The following is a 24,783-nucleotide window of genomic DNA, read 5'->3' as shown; positions in this document are numbered from 1 at the left end:
GCAAAGGGAGAGTGGGTTGGAGAAAAAACTGAGGAAGAGAAAAATTTTCCATGTCAGTCAATAATGATTTAATTTCATTGCTTAATCATACTTGCCCTCTTTAAAAGATTTGTTCTTGAAAAGAACAGGGAATGGAACAATGGCCCATTTAATTTTATTTAAATGACTTCTGCTAATTGCTAGGGCACACGGCAAGTATACGACACAAAAACTTTTGGGTAGTATTCATACGGCCAAATGACATCAGAAAACTATGCTTATCATTTATACTACCTGAATGATAAATGAAAATTCATTAAGAGCTTTTAAAGCATGATTCATCTCATCTCAGCAAGACAACTGAAAGAGATGAGGTGAATCACACTTTTGGTTTCTGAAGGCTGGGGTCTGGATGTGGGAAGAGATGAGTGGGAAGATCTGTGCTATGAAAGTTCACAATTTGAGTTCATTTAGACTGAGGGTTTCTGTTTTAAGACTTCAGAAAGGTTTGCTCAACGCTGGTATGCATCCCTGGTCACTCACTACATCAGATTAGAGTTATATCAGATTCTTACTCTGTTTTAAAAGCAGAGAATCATTCAAACAATTGGGAACAAATCAACAAGGTATGTTTTCTAAATGGTATTTTGCACTGTTCCATTGAATTAACCCCCAGCCCCCCACCCCCCCAAAACCAAAACAGCATATCTGATAGCAGAACCTTTTTCATGTTGACTCTTTTGGTTAGGAAAACATTTCTATCAGAACACAGAAGATCAGGACTTGATCACTTCCTCTTTGGCTGATGTGCAATCTTCTTCGTAGAAACAGCTGAGCTTGGACAGAGTGCTCAAATTCCTCACAAGAGGAATTAGACGGAGGATAAATTCAGAATGGAGTTGAGGAAGAAATGTTTTAGGATGATGGTAGTGAGGCACTGGCACAGGCTGCCCTGAAAAGTTGTGGATGCCCCATCCCTGGAATTGTTCAAGGCCAGGTTGAACAGGGCGTTGAACGACCTGGTCTAGTGAACAATGGGGTTGGACCTTAAAGATACCTTCTAATCCAAACTAGTCCATGTTCCTATGGTTCAGTGAAGAAGAGACTACTTCAAGAGGGAAAAAGAGAGAAAGCTGGACTTAATACTAGTGCACAATCACTGAAGAGGGTAGGCCCATATAAGATTGACTCAATGTGTAAACTAGGAAAGTTGAGTCAAACCTCATTTCCTTCCACTTCCTCTGATCACTGATCCTGTGAATGTGTAATAATCCAATGAAACAGGACATTACTCAAATCAGAAAGAGGAAAAGGGACGGACAAAAGCTATTCCATCAAAACTGGAAACTACAGAAAAAAATGGTGCTATTAATAAGTCAAATATATTCAGTCATATCTTTTCCTGGGATTATTAGTAAAAAAACCCCCATTAAAATATTTGAAAGATTAACAAAGCAAAAAAAAAAAAAAAAAAAAAGAGTTGCAGCCGAAGAAAAATTCTAAGGCTTCCCAAGTCTCAATCAATTTCAGAAAAAAAAAAAACCAAACTGTGACTAACATCTACTTTGCATCATTTTTTGTACCAGATACATGTTTTACATACCTCTCTATTTTAAAAACATAACATGTTCCAACTGCTTTTCTGGTAAAAGTAGGCTTGGAAGCTCCCTGTATAATTAGTCCGGCAAAGTTGCCTCTATGTGATAATAATAAAATCTCTGTTTAAGACACAGTGGGTGAATTACGCTGCGGGCATACTGCTTTGCAGTAACCAGGGAGGGAGCCTAAAAGATCAACTGCAGCTATGTAATGTCAGCTTTCTAATGAGAAGTGAAGTTAAAGAAACTCAGTCAGAACCCCAAAACGGATGTTGCCTTTTGCTACTATCCTACACAGAGAAACAAGCTTATTTTAAAGCAGCAAACAGAATGAGGATTTTCGGATAGAAATCAAACATGAGTTTCACAGTTCCCAAAAAGGGGAAGCCAAAGAAAGCAGCATTTAAGTCACAACCTTAAAATATAGTTAAGAAGTGTTTGATTTTCAGGTAGTTAACCAAAACAGTGTGCTTTAGAGACATAAAACAGGTAATTCCTAATTCCTAGCTAAACCACAGTATACCTTACCTCATAACCAACCTGTGAGCATAGACTTAGTGAAACCACAACAGGCATAGGACTTTTAACAGAAATATTATCATAACAACAAATGAAGTCTGAATGGGAATATGAATGTAAGCACGAGAAGAAAGACCAAAGGTTAGAGAAATCATGTGTATCGACAGTACAAAGCATTCCAAGCAATAAAAATCAAAATGAGTCATTTTTGTCAAGCCTGGAAAGAATGTCCAGACTCCGTAAGACCACTGAACAGGTGTCTTGTCAGCAGAAGACCCTGTACCATGACAGTGGGATGTTGGCAGCAAAACTGCAGCATGTGACACCTGCCGTTCTCTTGCCTGTAAGCCCAACAGGGAAGCAGATCATTTCAATAAAGACGTGTGTTTCCTAAATGAAAAAAAACCAGCAAATGAGCAGCTTCTTTTGTCTAAGACTCAGAGACTGAAGAAAGGAGTATATTCAATATAAAGGACCACCAATAGCAACAGTAGATTCCTAGAGGGTATAAATAATTTCTCCAAAAATCAGTCAGTCCTTGGTTGCCAATCAAGAAAATGCCAGGAGATGCGGTAAGGGCTTGATGTCCCATGTCCTTTGTGTCACTCACAAGTGAGCCAGACCACCACAGCCCATGCATACTGGGGGATGTGGATGAAATGGAGAGTGAATGAAATATATGAAAGGAAGATGGTTAACTTACTCAGAGGTTTCATGAATAAATGTCACTACTTCTCCCTACCCGGTCTCTCATTGCTTCTTGTCACATTTATTTTCTACAGGTGTGAAACAAACCGATTTGCTTCAGATCACTGTGTGAATTCAGATTTTAAGAAACTATTTCATGCAGCAAAACAGAAAATACCACCAGAAAGGCCCCATGCTACACGGTCTCTCATGGCTTTTTGTCACATTTATTTTCTACAGGTGTGAAACAAACCGATTTGCTTCAGATCACTGTGTGAATTCAGATTTTAAGAAACTATTTCATGCAGCAAAACAGAAAATACCACCAGAAAGGCCCCATGCCACAAGTTTCCCCACTGAGGCCCTTCCCTGATGCTGCAAGCCTGGCTGCTCTGTGGCATGTGACACATCGACCATGCTCCTGCGAACAACTGGACATGGCACTGAGGAACTCAAAGTGGGGCAGCTCCTGCCTTTCCAAGGACCAGCACTTCTACAACTCAGCTACAAAAGATGCACCTTGGTTTTGTTTTATTGTTTAAACTGTCAAACCTGGAACAATGAAGTCCAATCCAGGTTTCTAATGAATCAAGTTCCACTTGCAGAGAGGAAAGGAACATGGGTAAAATAAAATGCGTTGACTGATATAATGATTGACTTGTTTTGACAGGTACCACTGTTATGTCCAGTTTATAGGAGTAAACAAACTATAAAAATGTTAATTATAAACAAAGGAATAGCAGGGAATGTCTCCCCATGCCCTTTGTTCAAGCCTCTTGTTGCCAATTTCAGCTTTCCTAGAGGACACATACAGCACATATTTACAATAACCTCACAACTGTGGACATTTAATATGCTTGTTATAACTGTGACTTATGATTATTGTTCCTTATTGACAGTAGATTCCTCTTTTATTTGGTGCATGCAAAAATAAAATACATCACAAAATAAAAACTAAAATTTGTGTCACAATAATTACACGATGTTACAAGGAGGGACAGATCTTCCTCTACAGAGCTCTCTCTTTTTTTTTTTGTCAGCCTATGAATTAGTTCTTGAGAAACTATTAATCCCAAGTATATGAAGTCACTTTCTCTCATCTCCTTCGTTTTGTAGCAGTAGAGTCAAGTATCAATTTATTTGAGTGAGTTCTTATAACAATTCTTATGCCTGATGCATGTGACAGTTTATGCCAGAAGGACTTATGTGAATAAAATTTGACTACATTCTGTTCTGTGGATGAAAAAGTCAATCTAAAGTACAGTATGATTCATAAAACTTTTACTAATATTCATAACATATTTAAAAGCTGTCTACTTTCACTGCCATTGTTAATTCTTGTTTCAGACCCTGCCCCCAGAGCACTTCAGAGGGCTCTTTTTGTAACCCACAACTGGATAATAGCCTAGACCACAAAGAAGGCCCAAGCCCCTACACATCTAACACAGCATATTGTTATCTGGTGTTTCTTTCTAATGGCCTTGGGTCAAAAACTTCAAGCATCTTCCTTACTGTTTTGACATTTTCTTTCAGAAATATCTAGTGTTTTGGGTTATTTCCCAGTTGGTGTCAGATAGAATAAAAATGATATACAGTGCCACTAGGTAAGAAGAATATTGTCCAAAAGCACCTTACACAAAGAGAAAATGGTTGTTCCCCTAACACTGTATGGCATTATATATTCATGCCTTCAGGTATTTATCCAACTGTTTTCACACATTTCCTTTGTTCTTGCCCATAGCCATTTTTATAGTTAATATTTCCATTAATCCCTACATTCCAGCTGCCAGTGCATCACCTCTCCATACTACTGAAGCACCAGGGATGCCAGATTACAGGACAGCCTCCTACTACTCGAGGATCAAACTGAGCAGCACACACAGCGCTCCCACCAAGTATGGCCAGCGTGCCCACAAGAGATGCTATGGCTGGATGCTGCTTGGCACCTGGGATTATACAGCAATCAAAGAGAATCCTTTCCTTGCAAATGATCACTGATACTTTTCTGTATGGAGAGAGATTTTGGTTGAGGCTTTAATAGAAATTAAAGAGTAAAATTTTTCATCTTTTATTTGCCTTTATCTGCATTAATTTTTAGTTCTGCAAACTCAAATTTTTAAAATAAACTTCAATAATATGGTTAGATCTAATTTTAAATATTCTTGATTTAACAAAAAGAAAAAATATCATTGACATTTAAAACATTATAGTGACACAAACTTGCTGCACAGCTCAGTGCAAGACTGTGCAGAGGTGTGTCCTTCATTCTTGATGAAAACAGAGATATTAATCTCACTGAGATTAAAATGGCTTCAAGACACTGCTGCATATGTACATTCATACTATCACAAAGAGTTCTCTGAAGGACTGAAAGCTTGGAAAAGTGGCAGCCAGCTACAACTCAAGAGGAGAGACTCTGGTGGTAGCTGCTATCTGGTGATGGAGTGATGGCAGACTGATTTTCATGCCTTTGATTGAGAATATCGAAGCAGCTTTTCAGCATATGTAATTTCAAAATTTGGCTACCATGCTGCTAACTACAATTCCTTATATCTGTTCCAGAACAGCTTCCTGCTTTTTTTTTTGAGATGTCCTGGACAGCCCCTGCCCACCAGCACATTCTCTGAGCCTGCTCTTCTGCTGGGGGCAGGGGAATGCAAAGCATTACCTCTTCTCTTTGGACACAAAGGGTTCATCAACATCATCTGAGACCCACAGAAGTCAGAAACACAGATGAGCCCAGAATATGGAAAAATATCATCTGGATATTTCAGGGATTTTCCTGCTAAGTTACTCAGCTGCAGCCTCAGAAGCACATATAAACAACCCTTTCCCAACTACTTTTTCATTCTTAGCGGCATCAAAATCAAACATTGTAGCCAAATTTATTAGATTACAACATGAAAGAAAGAAATCTGTTCTCAGGAGACAGAGTTACACTCCTTGGCTCAAAAAAAAAATCATTTACATTTCCAGCCAGAAAGGAAATGATGGGAAATTGAGATTATGATGCAAATGTTAATAAAGCTGCAAGGCAGTGAGTGCATGTTTAAGAACAATCATGCTGTAGGTACAGTAGATAAAGCATTGGTTTACATTATCATAACAGTAAAGCTAATCTTTCTGTAATCTTTAATAAATCCTTGAAAACACATCTTGTTAAATTACCCTGCTATTAGTAGGAATTTGTAAAAAGTTCTCTAACAAGCAAATGAAAACAATCCCTTCTTTTCTATTGTTTTGCAGTTTAATGTTTTTCCTATTATGATTTTTTGCCTGCATATATTTATACCTAAAGATACATTCTCCTTAGATGTAGTAGAAAAGAAAGGAAACAGCAAGTTAGGAGAATACACTTTGAGCCTCATTAGAAGTTGTGCTTATTCTATATTTTTACATTTATTCAAATTAATTAGGAATAAAATTCCCAGAAAGCATAGACAATGAGCAGTGGCCTAATTGCACAACAGTAATTCTTAAGAATACTTTACAATTTGACTTGAAAAGATCAGGGAATCTTCCTAATTATTCACAATAATATGACTTTTAAAGCATTAATGAGAATTCAAGTTCACTAAAAATCATATTAAATCACACTGTCACAATTTTACCAGTGTAAGTGAAAGAAAAAGAAAATTATTTCATTTTTGACATATACTGGCACTCCAAGAATTATGGCAAGCAGTTTGGTTTTTTTGGAAATAAACACACCATACACCAAGTCTAAACATTTCATGTTAAGACCAGACAAATTAGGTTTTTAAAGAAGTGAAGATTAGTGTTGTGAAATAGAAAAATCCAAGATCTGCCACTTAGGAACAGGATTAACTGCTGATAGCTGATGTTTTTAAATGCCTTTCTCTTCTCACATCTCCATATGCCTACAACTGAACTGAATCAGTGGTCACTTCCTTTTCACGCAGGAAGCTTTTGTATATTTTTGGTGCACCCACAAAGAAAAACAATCCTCACATCCAGAGGCACTAAAAATCAGAATCCTTGATTAGGGTAGACATCATCCTGCCTGGTGACAGGATCATTTATATCTTGCAGGGAATAATGTTAAACACAGCAGAAGCAGACTGTATGGCTGAATGTGATATGAATGGACTGCTAAAGGCTACCCAGTTTTTTCTCACACTTCTTTTTCTACATTACCAGCATTTTTTTTGCAAGAGGTTTTTGGCTTTGCTTTGTGTTTTGGCTTTGAGTTTTTAAATCCCATCCTCACCCCTGCTCTTTCATTCACTTGGGCAAAAATCAACTGGATTATACACAACTACAGATGTAGAAGACATCCTGGGAAAGTGTCCAAAGCCAGGTTGGATGAGGTTTTCAGCAACCTGGTCTGGTGGAAGGTATCACGCCCATGGCAAATAGGATGGAATGCAATGATCTTTAAGGTCCCATCCAGCCCAAACCATTCCATGATTTTAAGCAGCCAGTTGTCCTAATTAGCAGCAAAAAGCCAGGTGGGAGGTTGCACGGTGCATTTTTTAAATTGTCATATGCTGACCCAAAAACTCACTAGTGCCAAAAAAGACAACTCTGATGTGCTCCCTGCCTTCTTTCCCACTGCCTGCCTTATGTTAGCCATGAAAATTTTCTAGCCAGATGGCAAATTGAAAATGGTGTGAAAACCAAGCCAAATTAACCTGAATCACAGACCAGGTGCATATTGACCATCATTCACAGAGATGGCAGCAGTAAGAGCTGGCAGATGAGGATGGTGTTGGGTTCACATGTCCCTTTGCTGGCAGCACACTTTCGTACGTGGCCCCTCATTGTAAATCTGTGACTCCTATGGAGAGCAGTGCAACGTCATCACTGCTGCCCTGCAAACAATTTGAAGGATGTGGGAAGAAGGAAAGATGCAGGGACCGGAGCAAGTAGCTGAAGTGAGTAGGACAGAAATGTCTGTTTAGGCTAGTAATGCACCTGAAAAACAGTCAATAAAAATAGGCCTTTACAGCATGAGTCCTATTGGGAGAAAAGGGAAAAATAAAACTGCTCTCCTAAGCTTAAGAGAGAGAAAGAGAAGTTAACAATCATAGGTTTGTAATGCTCTTGAGAGCTAAGCCAGATCTATAGTGGAAGAAAACAGTGTAGTAACAATAATGCTTATTCAGTATTTCAGCAATTTTTGCTCTGGAAGATACACAAGTACTATGACCCTCTTTTCCTGGCTGGAGACTCTAATATCAAGTCTTTAACTCACGCTTTCAAGAGAAGCACAAGGCTTGAGAATGTTGGATTTAACCACCTCTGAGTGCATTGTGAGAATGTCTAGAGTACAGCTACGCATGCAGGTTGAAAGCAGGGGGAAATCAAATTATCTCTACTGTCCCATTTTTTTTCAAATTTTTAAAGCAATTAGTGTCATTATCATAAATATGCCCTTATAGCCACATTTATTTTAACTGCATCTCCTGCTAAAAATGCCATTTCCCATTAATATGTAACTGATAATCAACCAGCTCTCTAAAGTTTTAATTTTGAGAAGTATCTGGAAATGGGATCAGCATGGCAGATCTAGATTCCTGGTATAAAACCAAGAGAAGTTCCCTTTCCCTGACTGTCTCCTCTCTTCCACAGACAATTCAACAAAATCTTGAAGCCTTTTTTTTCCTTTTTCACTCACTGTTCGTGCTCTGAAAGTTCACTTGACCTTAATTCCTGATCCTACATTCAGACACATAATGTTTGGGCAAAGGAAAAAAGTAACAGGGCATGGCTCGTCTGCAGTGCCAAGAGACAGGCGGGCAGTTACAGAAACCTGCAACGACTGCAAGGAGACGATCCAAAGAGCCTGCTATTGTTTTTACATTATATATTAACTTGGGTTTAAATCCTGAAACATGGATCACTTTCCATGCACAAAGTACATGAGCTGTTTCAGGTGTAGGAACCAAATTTATGCTGACAGTCGACCACAGTTTGCCAGTCATTAACAAATAGTACCTATGTCATTTTCTGCACAAATTACTGTAATTACTGGAAGCAGCACAAGATATTCATCTCCTAATAATTCAAATGAAAAGCATTTGCTCCTGTAGATGTACACACCAAGATCTGCCTTAAAGTAGCTATTACTTTTTGATGAGATGTTAAATTTTTTAAGTCTCTGTACTACGTAAATCTGTGCTTTTCCCGCCACTTTTTTTCTGATATAGGTTAATTTTTGAAATCTACAGACTTGACACAGGAGAAAATTATTCCAATTCAGGGAGAAATGCTGTTCGCTTTTTATAACATTAGGTGATATATCTTTAACTGAGTATAGCTGTGTCTGCTAAGTTGAATGGCTCTTTGAGACAAATATTTAATAATTTGTCGCCAATAAAATGGAGACAGAAGGAGCAGTCTGTCAGTTTGGGATCTTTTTAACAACCATACATGTCAGGGACAGACTCATCAGTTTCTTTTATTTGTCCTCCATCTTATGAGGGAAATTTATCTTCTCATCCCTGTTGCAAAGTTGAACAGAACTACTTTATTGAAAAGCTCTTTGTCAATTATGTTGAAGCTTGAAAATAAAAAACGAAATCAAAGTTCATCTTGCAGCCTCTTATGTATTTGCAATCAACCCATAAATAATCAATCTGTCATCCATTCAGTTACTTCCTTCTTAAAAAACTGAGAGAAATCAAGGCACAAATGTACATGTAATTTTGCTTTTTTATCTAAGGCCATTTACAGGGACATGATAGTAAAAGTTGAACAGGTATATAAATGATACAGAGAAGGAAAAGAGATGGTGCTTATTCAACAGAAATAATAAGGCAAAGAGACTCTGAAAATGGATTAATGAGTCATTGCACTTTGCTTTGATTCTTTTTGTCTCTCTGAAACTGTAGTTTGGTCCCTTAGTTCAGTTTACTGATGATGCTGTCTTGCAGCACTCTAGGAAACAAAGTGAAGTAAGTATGTTTTATTTGCTGGTGAGAAGCACCCTGCACTCCCACAGAGTAAAATCAGACACCCGTGCCTTTCTAAAATAGATGAGGACAGGACCTCTAGTGACAGTATGGGGGGTAACAGCTTTAAACTGAAAGAGCAGAGATTTAGATTAAATATAAGGAAGAAATTTTTTATGATGTGGGTGGTGAAATACTGCCACATGTTGCCCAGATGTGGATGCCATCCCTGGAAACATTCAAGACCAGGCTGGACGCAGGTCTGAGAAACCTGGTCTAGTTGAAGATGTCCTTGGTCATTGCAAGAAGGCTGGAACTAAATGACCTTTAAAGCTCCCTTCGTACCCAAAATATTCATTAATCAGTCTATGATTCTACGACTTCTCAGAAATTACGCCAAATATTTTCTAAGGGAATCGTATTCTAGCATACCTAACCAGAAAGGGAATGTGAACTCACATTTGAAACAGAATTACAAATTTTTTTCAGACTGGTCCCAGACCATTAAAGATTTTCTAAGAGCTTGTGCTTAGCAGAATTGAGACTCAGTATAACACTTAAAAAATATGGTTGTTCAAGCCTGAGTTACACCACAGATTTTCTGTAAGTTTCCCTCTTAATGAGATAACACAAGACCCTGCTGTTAGTCCCTTGAGGGGTTCTAGCTAGGAGTATTAACATAGCCTTTCCATCAGCTATTTCAACTAATAATAAACCCTGAACTTTCTGCAATGCCAGAGCCAGGGTCTAGGTCAGTCTCTGGGAACTATATATGCAGCATTTCCAACAAAAAATGAAACCCTGGGGGAAAGAATGAATGCACTAACACCTTGCTTTATTCACAGACCATTTCTGGGCCCCATTTGGAAAATTTAGGCAGGTATTTGGATGAAAAGATTAATACCAGTGAGATTCACCCGAAGCTTACAAGACTGATTTTAGCTGTAAAGAAACTCAGCTCTGATAGGGGCTGGACAGAACTGTTTATATGAAGTCAAGAATTAGCATTAAAAGACTTGGTGCAGTCCAAAGCAAAGGAGTTTTTACCAGCCTCCAAATACTGAAACATGCTGGGCCACACACCCTTTGGTGAAGAACCAGCCACCCATCAGATCAAATTGTTCCTAATGAGCATGATCCTGGCTTGAGCAACAGAAAAACTGGAAAGACAGAGAAATGCAGATTAAGAAGCAGATTATCTGTTCTAATATTCAGTAATACTTTCCCATGCACAGAAGTTTCTTTTCTAAAATGTTTTATCCTTCCTAAAGCAAAAAACCATGGAAATGAAAAATATAAAATTACTATTGAGGACAGGCAAAGGACATGGTTTTTTTATCTGGAAGACACCCTCTTCATTTCTGCAGATGGAGGATTTAAATAACCCCATGCCTACTCTTTGTCTTCACAGTACAGTGAAATGAAAAAAAAAATTGTTATGGATCTTGGGACAGGAAGAAACTCAATGGATCATTACTCTTCTCAACCTGAAGTAGAAGCAACTACAGTTGCATTATGTCTAACAAATCGCTGTCCAGGTATCTCCCATGCTGCAGACCTGTTGTCCTCCCTGGTAATCGATCACATCACAATCCTCACTTCTTCTACATCCAGTACAAATCTTGTTCATTATTTGTCTATTAAATTTTGTTTCACACCCTCCCTAGGCAGCACAGAGACTAAACTCCCTCTTCAAAGACGTGCTGCAAGGTAAGATTGCTATCAGGTGCCCGTAAACTGCCCCCCACCGCCCACTTAGTCTTTGGTGTTTCAGATAAATGGCTTCAGATCACTCATTTATTCATTGTAGTACAGGCTTTCTAAATCTCTGATCATTTTTACAGCTTTTTCCTGGAGTCCCTCCAACTGGCATACACCCTTCTTGAAGTGCAAAGCTCAAAGCTTTACCTGTAAAGGATGAAAGGAATGCTCCTATGTCTTATAAATCATACCTCAGTTTATAAAACCAATTATAGCATTTGAATGTTTCCTCACAGCAGGATGTGTAAGAAACAAGATGTTACAGCTAACAAAGTTCTAGCTACACTTCCACAGGATTCTTTTCCTACAGTTTTATGTTAGCACTATTTAGCAGAGTATGTGGTTATTTCTGCTGAAAGCACCTTGCAGTTGTCCTTGCTGAACATCTTTGCTTTTTCACACTACTTTCAGTGTTGAACCCTCCCAACACATGGAGTTATCTGAGAAGAACGAGGAAGAGATGCAGAAAAGAAGTATGGCCTCTTCTGGTTACCATTACTCTTCAACCTTTTTCTAGATGCTTATAAAGAGATTTCCTACTTTTTCCAATATTCTTCTGAGATTCTAAAAGCAAACTGATGGCTTTATAGTCCCTTGGGTCCTCTTGTTCACTTCAGTGAAGATGTGTTTTCTGCTTTATCTTCCCAGTTTTTCACCTCACCTTCTCCCCATGGTTGCTCAAACCCGACTGTTGTCAGCACTCAGACTTCATCAGATAAATTCTGGTGGTCTGTCATCAAGACCATCAGGACCTGTGCGTGTGTGAGTAGCTAACTTCCCTAAGTACTGCCAGACCTATTGCTTCTTCGTTTGAGGCTGAGGTCTTGTCCCTTTGTTGCTGATTTTAATCATGATACAAACCTTATCAGAGATGACCTTTCTGTGAAAATCGATGCCAGCAAAAAGGTAGGCACTTTTCGTATCTTGTCTTGAAAGCACCTACAGTCACAACATCTCTCTGTAGCTGTCAAGTACATCTTTGAAATTACAATCCTGATTTACAGAGGGGGTATGATTTGCTGTAATAGCATTTCAAAGTATAATTTAAAAATAACCCAAATTTCTGAAAGTTATGACATTTGATAATAACTCAAATTTAGAAATCATACACATCTGACCTGCAGACTGTGAATTATTTACCCCTGACCTACCATTTACTGAGTTTATTTTTCAATTACAGTATATAAAATGTAAATGTGCCTACAATAAACAATTTTACTAAATTATTTGTTGTAATTTTATTTTTCCTTAGTTCTCTCTGTTGTTGAATAATATGCCTTTCTATTAATTTCATAAGAAAGCCTACAAATTGTTTTGCATAAGAAACAAAACAAAAACCAAACCACAATTTTGAGAAAGAAAACTCTATCATGTCCTTATTTGCAAATATCACTTTCCAAAATAAATATGTCAAGCATGTCTTGGGGCTATTGTTCTTTTAGCTTATGCAACATATCTTTTATCATATCCTAAAGAGTTTTTCTGTCATTATACACTTTTTTACATAAGCTCTAAGATCTTGCTTGGCAACTGTTTATGCCTATCAACCAATAATGACAGGACAATTTTTTTTCTAAAGAATCCAAAAGCAGGTTTATTATTTGTTCATATAAGTTACTACTCAAAATTCAGAAACCAACATCCCAGGTAATGAACACAGAGCTTTGTGCTCTTGGAATATTTTGGAAATACTCTCTAGTGTTTATGGTTTCATGGAGATTCCCTCCACAGATATAACTTGAGTTTTCAAGCTTTCAGAGTTGCATTTTTGTCTGAAACTAGCCACTAAGGACACAAGCATTAAGCTATTTCCTTGCCTTTCTCATATAACAACAGCCAAAATCTGCCCTGGAGGAGGTCACAGCAATTTTTTTCATCTACCAAGCACACAATGCTTAATGTTGTAAAAAAATATCTCAACTTGCCATTGGACCAAGCAGCAGAATTTCTGAATGAAAAAATCTTAAATGAGTCTCTGCAAGATAAGAAGAACAAGTGGTACTCTCATAAATCAATGGCTTTACAGCCCACTTGAAAGAAGAAGAATTGAAGAGCAGCTGCCTATGTGTCAGGGAGCACAACTTTGGCACAGCAAGACTCTACTTTTTTTCTGTAAGAAGCTTGATCTCACTGCATCTGCAATGGAGGAACCTTCACTTCATGTGAAAACTCAGCTGCCCTTTGTACATGTCACTGATATGACACAGGCAGACCCAGAACCTTTGTGCAGTGGGTCCCAGAGCGTGGACTTCCTGGTCTCAAATCTTATGACAGCACAATTGGAAAAAATTGCCATCTGCACAGACCGTGTGTTGCACGGCCAACAGCGAATGGTCTTCCACCTAAACTCCAAAAAATAGCTGCCATATCTAGGAGTTCTAATATAATATTTAAAGACACAAACCAACCAACCAAAAAACACTAACTGATGAAGGAAAAGCAGTTCAACGCCACTGGACAAACGTTCTATAATAACAAACGGGAAGTTGAAGCTAAAATACTACAGAGAAATTTCTTTTTGCCAAATGTATTATTTCTTTTGTTTTCATTAAGGATAACTAAAATTTTATCTAGAATTTGGAATACTGGAAGAAAAATGAGGATAACAGATCTGCAGAAAGGACTAGGTCATAGTAATGGAAATAGCCAGATGAATGACTACTGCAATTAATCACTTTCGTGTTTGACTTCTAAGACAGCTATTCACTTCAGATGTTGAAAGATGCCTCAATATAAATCCTTCCTTTTTTTTTTCCAACTAGCGCAAACAAAAGAATAATATTGACAATCTAAAATAATTTTTAAATAGGCTGCAGTGTGATATTTTATTTACTATATCACTTGAACCTCTAAAGCTGCAGCTAGCTTTGTCTCCCCACCATGATTAGAATCTGTAATGCCTTTCTCAGAAGACTTAAAATACTGTCTACCCATGCTTAGGATTACAGGAAAAAAAGAGACAAGAAAACAACAAAACTGAAGAGCTACATCTCCTCAAGCTATAAAAAAGTAATTAAATACAATTTACTCCTTTTAAGGTACTCTTCATGTCAATGCAATATTTTGCTGATGTGTGTTGTCCTCCAGACAGCAGACTTCTTGAGAAAGATCTGGACATCTAAAAACTATCAAGAAGACAGAACTTGCTACATAGATAATTAACTGAACAATAAAGGATGAAAACACTGTTCTGTAGTTTCATGTGACTAATTTGCACATTTGGCTTTATATTCAAAAATGGATGAAGGTCTCCAAAGGAGGAAACATAAGGACTTTCAGACTACTCAGGTGAAATGAAAGGTGGTGTGTCAATGAACATACTCCACATAGCAGGCTAATCCCCATCTTCTGTTGCATCAGGGTGTCACATCAGGCTCCAGAAATAGCTGTCATATAACTGTTTTTTAAAGTAGTGAAAGATCAAGCATAATCGTTCTCTAAAATTTACCTGAAGAATTTAAAACAAGGATCAGATAGGTAGAGGAAAATGGCCAAGAAAACTGCCACTCCCTAGGAAATTCTCACTACTCCACTAAGAAACAGAAAAAAAAGATGTTGACCTCCTGTCTACATAAAGACTTTTTTCCACACTCAGCCCAGTAGTTTAGCAAATGATGGCACTGTCCTTCCTATATTTTGATTTATCATGTATTGGAAATACTGATGAGACAATTAACACTCTGCTGTACTGTCTGCTGCCCTGTCTGCTGCATCTCCTCCTCTCCTCTTGATGAAAATAGCAATGGCAAACATAATGAAAGGGATTTCCCTTTTAACTCTTACACAGCACTCTAGAATGGGGATGGAAATGATAAAACTATTCTCTGACCCAGAAATTTACAACCTAAAGGAAAAAAGGAGTACAAAGACATGTTATAATGGCAAAATTATGAGACTTACTGTATTACATTTAGTCAGGAGAAAACTCTAGAACTGAAAAAGAAGCTGGACAAGATCCATGGGGAATTCCTCACACTTGGCATAGGCAAATAAAAAAAGACACTTAGTCTTTGGGATTTTAAAAAATTACATAGAGTAAAAAGACACAGTGTCAAGTAGAATCCCAAAGCACACACACATCACAGTTTTTCATACAACCCCAAGACAAAAGATGTTCCGAGAAACTTTTCAGCAGTGTGCTGGAGATCATTATGTAACTGGGAAATCCATTTAAAAAGCAAGTTCCTTTGAAGCATTTCCACAAGGATGGGATAAATCAAGTACAGAATTTTTAAATGCTCTGCCTTATTGTCACCCAGAAGGATGCCATATGAGCCAAGCTGGAGATGCATCCATCACTCATCCAACAGCTGAGCGCAGAGATTAATAAGCCCTTTCTCTAACGGAAGCAACTGAAAATAAAAAAAAAAAGCTGACATCTTCCTCCTCTCAAATTTTCAGAAAAAAGTTAAGAGTTAAACCTGCGAAGGTGACAAGGACAGCATCAGGGGAATCTAGTACATCATGCTAACAGCTCTTGATTCTCAGCAAAAGCCACAGAAGTAACTTTAACCACAGCAAAAGGACCAACACCCCATGACAGAATGATAAAACCCAAGGTCATACTGGAACACCATACCCATTGCTGTGTCACAGCTGAAGAAACTAGGCAACTGAATAATAATACAAAATTCCTACCTAATTCAGAAAGAACAAGCACACAAAATTTTGTCAATTGAAATGTCAATGATCTACTTAGCTCCAAAGACGGCTGAATTTGGTCTTATGTGACACAACTTCATAGCACCATCTTCTGCCATTTAAGTGCAATTGTAATGAAAAGATGACAGATTTATTTTCCTTCTCCACTGGAAACAAAAAGCAACCAGCCAAAGCTTATTTTTCTTGAAACAAAATCTGCAGTTTGTTGGCATCCAAGCCTACCTGCACATCTATCTTTCCCTGAGCTGGTGCCTTTGCTCTATTGCAGCCACAGTTCATTAAGATGAAATGTGTTCAGCTGAAGCTGCCTCATCAGTAAGTATTGCTGAAGCAATTTAGTAATGATCTTAATGCACAGTGCTGGATTTTTATAGCCATTTCAATTGGCTATTAAAACACAGCACTGCACTTCAAATTGCTACTGCACCACTTCAGAAATAGTTACCATGATGGAGTTGCAGAAGCAATGTTCGTTTCAGTGGAAACCTTACTCTTTGTCAATGATTTCTGGAAAATGATACTTAAAACCTACTATGAGATTAGATGTTCATTTTGCATATGAACACAGGATTCTTAAGACCTGCTTGGAGAGTTCTTAGGAGCTAAATAGTTTCAAGGGAAAAACAGACAAAATATGTGCATATAATTTTGCTGCAGTCTTCCCAGTCATGATGTTTACTTCTTCGCAGCTAATGCAAAATGACACTTAAATAGAAAAGGGGAAAATCAGAGTTATCATGAAAATATAAAAGACTTTGAGCAAGTAATATCCTACAGCTCACGGGATAGCTCCAGTTTTAGGTGACACAACCAGCCAGAAGGAGAGATTTTGAATTCCATTTGAAATTTTCCTTTTTGATTTGGAAAATAATTTATTTAATGACTGACTATTAATCTCCAAAGATGGTTGAATTAGGTCTTATGTGACAGCAGGCCGATTCCACCCCTTCCTGTCATTAAACTGCGTTTCTAAGAAAAAACATGACAGATTTACCTCCCTTCTCTGCTAAAGACAAAAAGACTACAGCAAAAGCCTGAAAAACTAGAACTGAAGAGACACTCTAACAACAATAACTATTATTTTGTGAAATTATATATAAGAACTACTCTTCAGGAATGGAAGGAACCACTTCACAGGATCAATGTGGGTTTTTTAAAGAAAAACTTCATATATGGTAACTTACACAAATGAGATGGCAACTCTTTAGTGACCAAAGGCAGATAATACATTTGATATTTGATTTATACCATAAAGAATATTATAATAGCAGCTGTATGCATTTATCATCACTTAAAGAACATGATCCTCAGCCTGTGAAATATAAAGGTGCAGATACAACCTACCACATCAAGCATTAGCAATACAAATATGTCAAAATATTGTTGGAAAACAGCAAAGGCTTTTATAGCACTATCACGGAGCTCTCTAATTCTATGATTTTCAAGAGAATACAATTTTCATATGATAAACTATCAGATACTCACATATTCTTACATTAGACAATCCTAACCTTCAGGGAAGCCACGCTTTTTAGTGGTGTTAACTTATAAATGATGGTTTGAGTCACTATCTTAAAACTGGAAAATTATGTATTAGTGTTCGATGGAGCACTTTCTGCTAATTGGAGGAAATATGAGTTCCTTCAAGCAAAGACATTTCACAAAAAATGGTAATTTAGTTTTAGTTGTGGTGGTTTTCTATTTATATCTGAAGTAAGTGATATGGTTACAGCAATATGAAGTGAAGCACTTAAATTAGAGTTGAGAACCAAAATAGTTTGTTAAACCCAGATTTGAGAAAATTTGCCTGCTTCCTCATTTTTATACTGTTCTGTCTTCTAAGTTGCCCCATTTTGCTCTGTTTTAGAGAAGGATTCATAGAGCACAGAAGGAAGAGAACATTCAAAATCAGAAGTAAATTCACAGCTGATGAGATCACAAGACTGAAATTCTTCAAAGACTGTAAGAAAAGGTTCTGGTCAAAATGTGAAAAAACTATTTTTTTGAAAACACTAGACCTAACAAAACATTTCTTAATTTCTTAATTTAGAAAATCTCTGCCTAACTTACCATAAAACCCTCCATTCCCACATGCTAAAGTTTGCTATAGTATATTTAGTGTCTCTTAAATTAGAGAAAATAGACCAGTAAAGTAGTGGGAGTAATAGCTGCAATAATAAAAAAAAAAAAAAAAAAAAAAAAAAAAAAAAAAAAAAAAAAAAAAAAAAAAAAAAAAAAAAAAAAAAAAAAAAAAAAAAAAGTACCATCATCAGTCTGAAGCAAGCACTTGCAATCAGTTATCAAACAGCAAGATCTGAAAGCTCTCACTGTTCTCTGAAATTGGAAAATAAATAATTAGGGTTCTTTGCTTGCAAAAAGCCCCTTCTTTCATTTTAAGTGCTGTACCTATTACCTGAGATAAAAAGGTAACTTATGACTTTGCTGTGCTAGATAAAAGTGGTAAGTTTCCTCCTTTCCTTACTGAAAGCAGCACTTGTAAAAAAATTTCTTTTTTAATCAACCCTCTATTCTACTATTCTGAATTGAACTTTTCTTTTTCTGCAGACATTTTGAAATATACATAATTGAACTGTATTTTTGTTTCAGCTGTATATTTCAGTTGTCGTTGCAAGCTGGGATACTATCTATGAAACAGAACACAAGGTATTTCCAATAAAGCCATCAATCCAAACTAAAATAGGTCTATTCTTATGAAAAAAGAAGCATGAAACTCTAGGAAGCTACAGATGGTAAAGGACTACAGGACATTTCAGTAACAATCCAAGATAAATCTACAGTGAAATCATACCTTATACTGATGGTGAAAAATCTCTGCATCTTCTCAAGAAAATCCCACAACTTATCAGAGTCAAAAAATACACTGCTTAAACCATAATGATTCTTTTTTTTTTATTATAGTAAGAAAGCTTTGTAACCATCCACTGAATTTATTTAGTGTCATCAAGAATAAAACAAAGAGTTACAGGAAAAGGAAATCTACCATGTGGCACAGAGTCGCTTCAGTTCACCACAGAACACAATGAAATGGAAACTCTGGAACTGGTTATGCCCAATGATATAGTCTAACATTTAGACAGATATACATAACTCTCAAAATAAATGTGCATTATGCCCTTTATAGCAACCCCATTTTATTTTTGAGTATTTCATTGAGATATCTGGTTTAGGAGCTTAGTCTTTGCTGATTAAGAAATTTAAGATAAGGATAGCCTTCCAGAGGGAGATAGAGAATTGGGCTGAACAGTGCTTAAGAGATGCATTAATTTTCAATCTGGAGCCCCAAAACATAACAAGACTCCAAATGGATTAAAAGAAAAGCTTTGATATGGCCCTAATTCTGAGAGCAGGAAGAGTAGAGAATTAAGTGCTCCTAAATATGTTTTGTTAAGCACACAAAGCAGGGTGGGGTGGACCTCATGAGAATGTGTCACTGCCTGAATACACCAGGAATGACCAAAAAGCATGCTTATAGAAAATAAAAAAGTGACAGAGCCTTTTCATCTAAAATGCAGTGACCAAAAGGGCTGCTCCAGTCATCACGGCAAGATCCTGACACAGCTCAAATGCTGTAATGATAGGCACTATTATCATGAAGGGTGTGGGAAAGTAATCCTACTTCTCTGCGTCTTTATCCTCAGGCCACCAGAATACCCAGACAGCAAAAGTAGCTGTCCTTTACATCGTTCCTTTTTTGGGTGTTTTTAAGTCTGACATTTCTCCTTTCAAGTTTCCTGGTCCTCAGCTGCTCCACTTCACATACCCCGAACTTCCTTTCTGCAGTTTTGTTGTCTTTTAAGACATCACATTTCCCATAGAGGTGAGGTCAAAATTTTATTATCTGATCCAACACTGCTGTTACTAGAATCCTTATTTTCTGCCTTTGTTTTTTTCTTCTGGTATATTATATCAGAGCTTAAATTATCAGGTAGGTGGGCACGTAGGTAGGCAACGTATTACATGACCTCTGTGTTTCCCCAAATTTCTGACTGCCAGAAATTTTCTACAATGGTAGAAATAAATTTTTCTGCTGATTATTTAAAAATGAAATTTTAAAACATCGAGTTTAATTTCTATAACTAATTGTGCGTCACCATATTACACAATGCTTCTGGGTTTAGTAAAAGTATATTTGGAGTGTGATAGGACAGCATGAAAATCTCGAGGTCAGTGGAACTCCTTTGGTTTAAAGTCCTCCAGTCCAATGCAATGAAATGGGACTGAGCACTGGAACCCCTGAACAGTGACTGAAGTTCACAGTTCCCTGCACATACATGGTTCTTTGTAGGGTCTTACAGGAAGCTAATGCACAAGTTATATTACAAAGCCAGACAACACCATTAAATTGCTTTGTTTTGAATGCTTGCACTTTTTTTGCTCCCCAGGAACAAACACTGCAGTGTGCGCAATCCATTCTCATTACTGCTAGTCTTGTTTCAATACAGAGACAATACAAGAAAAGCATATGACTTAACGACAGGATTTTTAGTAGTGTCTAAATCCCAATGATTTTCAGTAAGAAAGCTGCATGTAAATCTTTCCTCTGTTACAGCTGCCAGCCACTGCAGAGATGCTGGCTGCTAAAACCGGCAGTGACCTGGAAGTGACTGAAATAAAATACTTACTGTTGGCCACTCAATCCTTTGCAAAGCCATACATTGAACTGGATGCCTGACTGAAGAGACATGCAAGAGGCATACAAAAGACAATCTCCCAAGCACATGAAAGAGAGGAAGAGCCTGCAAGGATGACAGTCAGCAATTATCTTCAAGACACAGCCTATGGCTATCTGCCAGTATTAGCAATCAGGTAAGTCAAAGTGATGATCAGCTTTAAATGCCTACACAGCTGCAGCTCTCTTTGAATCCTTGACTTTCCTGTTACACAACTCATTTGTGTCTTTGTTTACCTCCTTTCCCCCCAAAAATAAAACTAAGGGTTACAGGGCTTAGCACATGATGCTAGGAGAGCTTTTTTTGTAAAGCAACAAGAACACCTGCATGGGGATCTGCATTCAGAAGGGACCTCCTGGCAGCACACTACCGTGTCCTTCCCCGTCATACGCCCAAAGCCATCACCAAGCAATGTTTATTTAACATCTTATGTTCAGGATACATTCACCAAGTTAATCAATGTCTTTCATATGGTGGTTGCCACCTACAAAAATTAACACCCATTAAAAAACCCCAACTAACCTATATGGACTAATAACTTGTAAAAGCCCTCATCCTGAATATCTCAGATGAAATTAAAAGGAGCTCTACATAAAAAAGCCTTGCAAATTTCCTTCTTTACCGACTTCAAGTACTGAAAGATATAATCTACTACACATAGACAGGCAAGCTAGGGATCTCTGAGTTTATTTGGCATTATGGAAGCCAAGACTTGCTTTCATGTGGTAAATTCTCAGAGCAGTAAGGAATGAACTCAGTAAATGCTGGGTTATACACTGACAGAGACAGTCAGGAAAAGAACTGAAGAGATATTTGGTACTCCAAGTTTGGTATGGAACAACCTTCTTGTCTAAAAAACAGATTTACTTTATTAACTTTGTGAGTACGAAAGAAGGAATGGTGTGGAAGCCACCATGCTGGTGTTCAGGTCCTGCTCTGGACACCAAAATGTCCCAATTTGACTCTGAGAAGTAAGAAACACTGTTTATATAAATACTGTGGTTCTTACACTGCACAGTAATGGTTTGAAAAGACTGGTTCACAGATAAATCACCTGAAATATGAGGAGATAAGCATCACAGGAGTGACATCACAGGCCAAGAGTCACAGGTTTTATTCTCAACTTCTGCTATGAGTTTGATGCCTCTCAACAGATAATTTTTCATGGAAGATTTTGAAAAAAAAATCAAAGAAAAACTGCTACAGCTATTAAAAATAGTATTGGTAAGGTTTTCATCCCAACTATAATTTTTTTTTAATTTTTTATTTTTTATCTGTGTATATACAGAAAGCATAACAGAGCATGTTTCCTTACTGCCTGAATTATGAAGGTAAAACCCCTGGCTTTTGCAGAAAACTAGCACATCAACTTATTTTTTATCCAAGTTTCCAGTGAAATTGTTTCTATAAAAGTAAAAATAAAAAAAAAATACATTCAACCCAGCAATAAAATTCATTATTTACAGCACTTATCTGTAGTAAACTTCATATAAGAATATAGCTACAAAATATGTTTTCAGCAGTAGGCAGCAAAAGTTCTTTAGCTTGCCATAAAAGGCACGTTTTTGGTGTCCATTCTGTTTTATGAAAATAATTGTAAAAAGAAATAGTTTCAGGCATACACTCAAAACAAACACCATGCAAACCCATTATTAGATAATGATTGCCTCTCTTGTCGGTTTCCACAATGTAGCAAAAATTTGGTCACGGTGAATACTTTTCCTGTTTCATCACAACCAGAAAGGACATGTTAATTTTAGTTTCTTTAGCCTTAGGTCTCTTCAAAATGACTATCATATCCCACACTTAGTTTAATTCCACATCTCTAAAAACACTGCCTGCACTTCTACTCTGACTTCTTATGCACACAAAATACCATTAGAGATACTTTTCTATTAGGAAAACAATCCAGCACTGTAACTGACCACAAGAATCCAGACATCTGGGGATTTACCATCAGATGCATGTTTAAATACATCTTACTCTTCTCCAAGAGCAGAGCATAACAAATACACTGCAGTGTCAAACAGTGCACTGTTTTCAGTGTTGCACTATCTTTGTTAAGTATTAGAGGTCAATCTCAACAATATGTCTCAATATATTAAATATAGTCCACTACTGGTATAAAAAACCCCTATGGAGAAGCATACTATAATATTCACATGAGAGGACATACAAGGGAGAACACTGAAAAAGCTGCAGATTATTCACTATAGATAAAACAGGGAGAGTAATCTCATGTGCACTGCATATATCAAGATATATGCTAATATCTTCATTTCATATATATATATATATATATATATACACACATTTATCAAAGACCTGCTTATGAAATAGCTATTATGGATGAAAAAAAAATTAACTGCTGTTCATTCTATTCACATCTACTGTGAAAAATCTACATTTTCTTTGTCCAGAAATTAGCTATGAAGAAAAATGCTTCTAGAAAGAAATTTGGCTTTTTGTTCTGTAACCAGAAGGTTCTGCTAGAAGAGATAAAGCTGACTTAGACTAGTGAAGGTTTTGTGCTGGATTTCCATATAATTTTGTTGAAGGATAAAATAAAATAAAATTCCCCTATGTATCTGGGTAAGTTGGTATTCTTGTCTTCATGTTGCAAAGATAACTCTAGAAGAAACCATCATGAAGGTACAGAGGATAAGCTGGATAATCAAAAAGCCTTCTGAAAAAAGGAAGAATTCAGAAACTCCACATTCAACAGAACCTTAAATGAAAGTCAAAGGTCTCAGCAGAGGAACTTTAAAGGTAGTATGTGTGCTGCCAATGTAAAGCATAGTATCTCTGCGTCTCTTTAGAAGGTAATGAGCCATCTCTGCAGTAAACATCAAACGAAGCAAACCACAACTCCTTGAACTCCTTTATATTTCAGGAAGAGATGTAACCATGAATTCAAGTTATACCAGCCTAAATTAACTCCATTTCAGTATGTGACAGGTCAACCAGTTAGCAAATCAACAAGGTCAGATGCCATTTAAGCCACAAGAGGGGTTAAACATCAAGTTTAAAATGGAGGTTTTTTCATTTTCTTATCTACCTTTAGGTCCTTTGAACAACTTGATCTCTACCACGGTCTCCAGTATAGGTCTTCTTCGCCGGACGTACAATCGCACTATGGAACCAGCCTCCTTTAGGGCCTCCACGGCTTTGCTGTGTGAGACTTCTGACACGTCGACCTCGTTCACTCGCAAGATGCAATCGTTGACCCTACAAGAAAAACGAAGAACCACAGGTACTGAATGCTTCAGCTGTTACTTTGGACTGAACAGAGTTTTGTCACTAGTGCTGTAAAATGAAGACTACTTCACTGGGAATCACAGAATCACGGAACACGATGAGCTGGAAGGGACCCACAAGGATCGTCAAGTCCAAGTCTGGCAGGTGACAGACTTAACGCCATATGCTTCACAAGCAATGAGACAGAGCACTCAGTCCTTCCAAAAGACATACCTGATTCAAACTGGAGTCTACCTAATCATTCACACCTACCATCCTCCTTCATAAATTGGGGTTACATGCACTATAGTGATAGAAATCAGTAATAAACAACTTGTCTTTGCAGACTTCATTAAAACAGTTCTGACTACACAATGTAATTGCTTTAAAACACTCATGCTGCATGCTATTACTACTACAGTTGCTCTTAAGGAAATCTCATCGTGTAATACAAAAGTTATCATAGTAAAAATGCTGTCCTACAAAAAGCAAACAATTTACAAGAGAATGCTTGATGCTACATAACTTAAATTCTTTATGTTTTCAACATTGACTGTAGGCTACAAGATCTGCTGTATAATAGCTTGGTTTTTTTCTTATTAGAATACTAATAAAATTCCCTCATAGTTTTACTTTGAGCATTTACTACAGCATGTGAGGATGAACATATAATCACCCTCAATGTCCTGGTTAGATAGAGTTGTATTCTCCTTATCTGACAGATTTGTCCTA

The 24,783-nt window shown here is 37.2% G+C and overlaps 1 protein-coding gene across 27 annotated transcripts in view; it reads right to left on the bottom strand.

The window, feature by feature from the left end:
- DLG2 (discs large MAGUK scaffold protein 2) overlaps nt 1–24,783 on the bottom strand; it is a 1,005,290-nt gene that overhangs the window by 287,162 nt on the left and 693,345 nt on the right. For all 27 annotated transcript variants that reach the window (XM_017735865.1, XM_017735859.1, XM_017735860.1 and 24 more), the window contains one exon: nt 23,873–24,042. In XM_017735865.1, the coding sequence (XP_017591354.1) occupies nt 23,873–24,042 (170 nt within the window). The remainder of the gene's footprint in view (nt 1–23,872; nt 24,043–24,783) is intronic.

This window comes from Corvus brachyrhynchos, unplaced genomic scaffold (assembly GCF_000691975.1).
Source record: "Corvus brachyrhynchos isolate BGI_N302 unplaced genomic scaffold, ASM69197v1 scaffold44, whole genome shotgun sequence".
Classification (NCBI taxonomy): domain Eukaryota; kingdom Metazoa; phylum Chordata; class Aves; order Passeriformes; family Corvidae; genus Corvus; species Corvus brachyrhynchos.
Note: the sequence above shows the minus strand (reverse complement) of the source record. Positions and strands in the feature narration are given on the sequence as shown.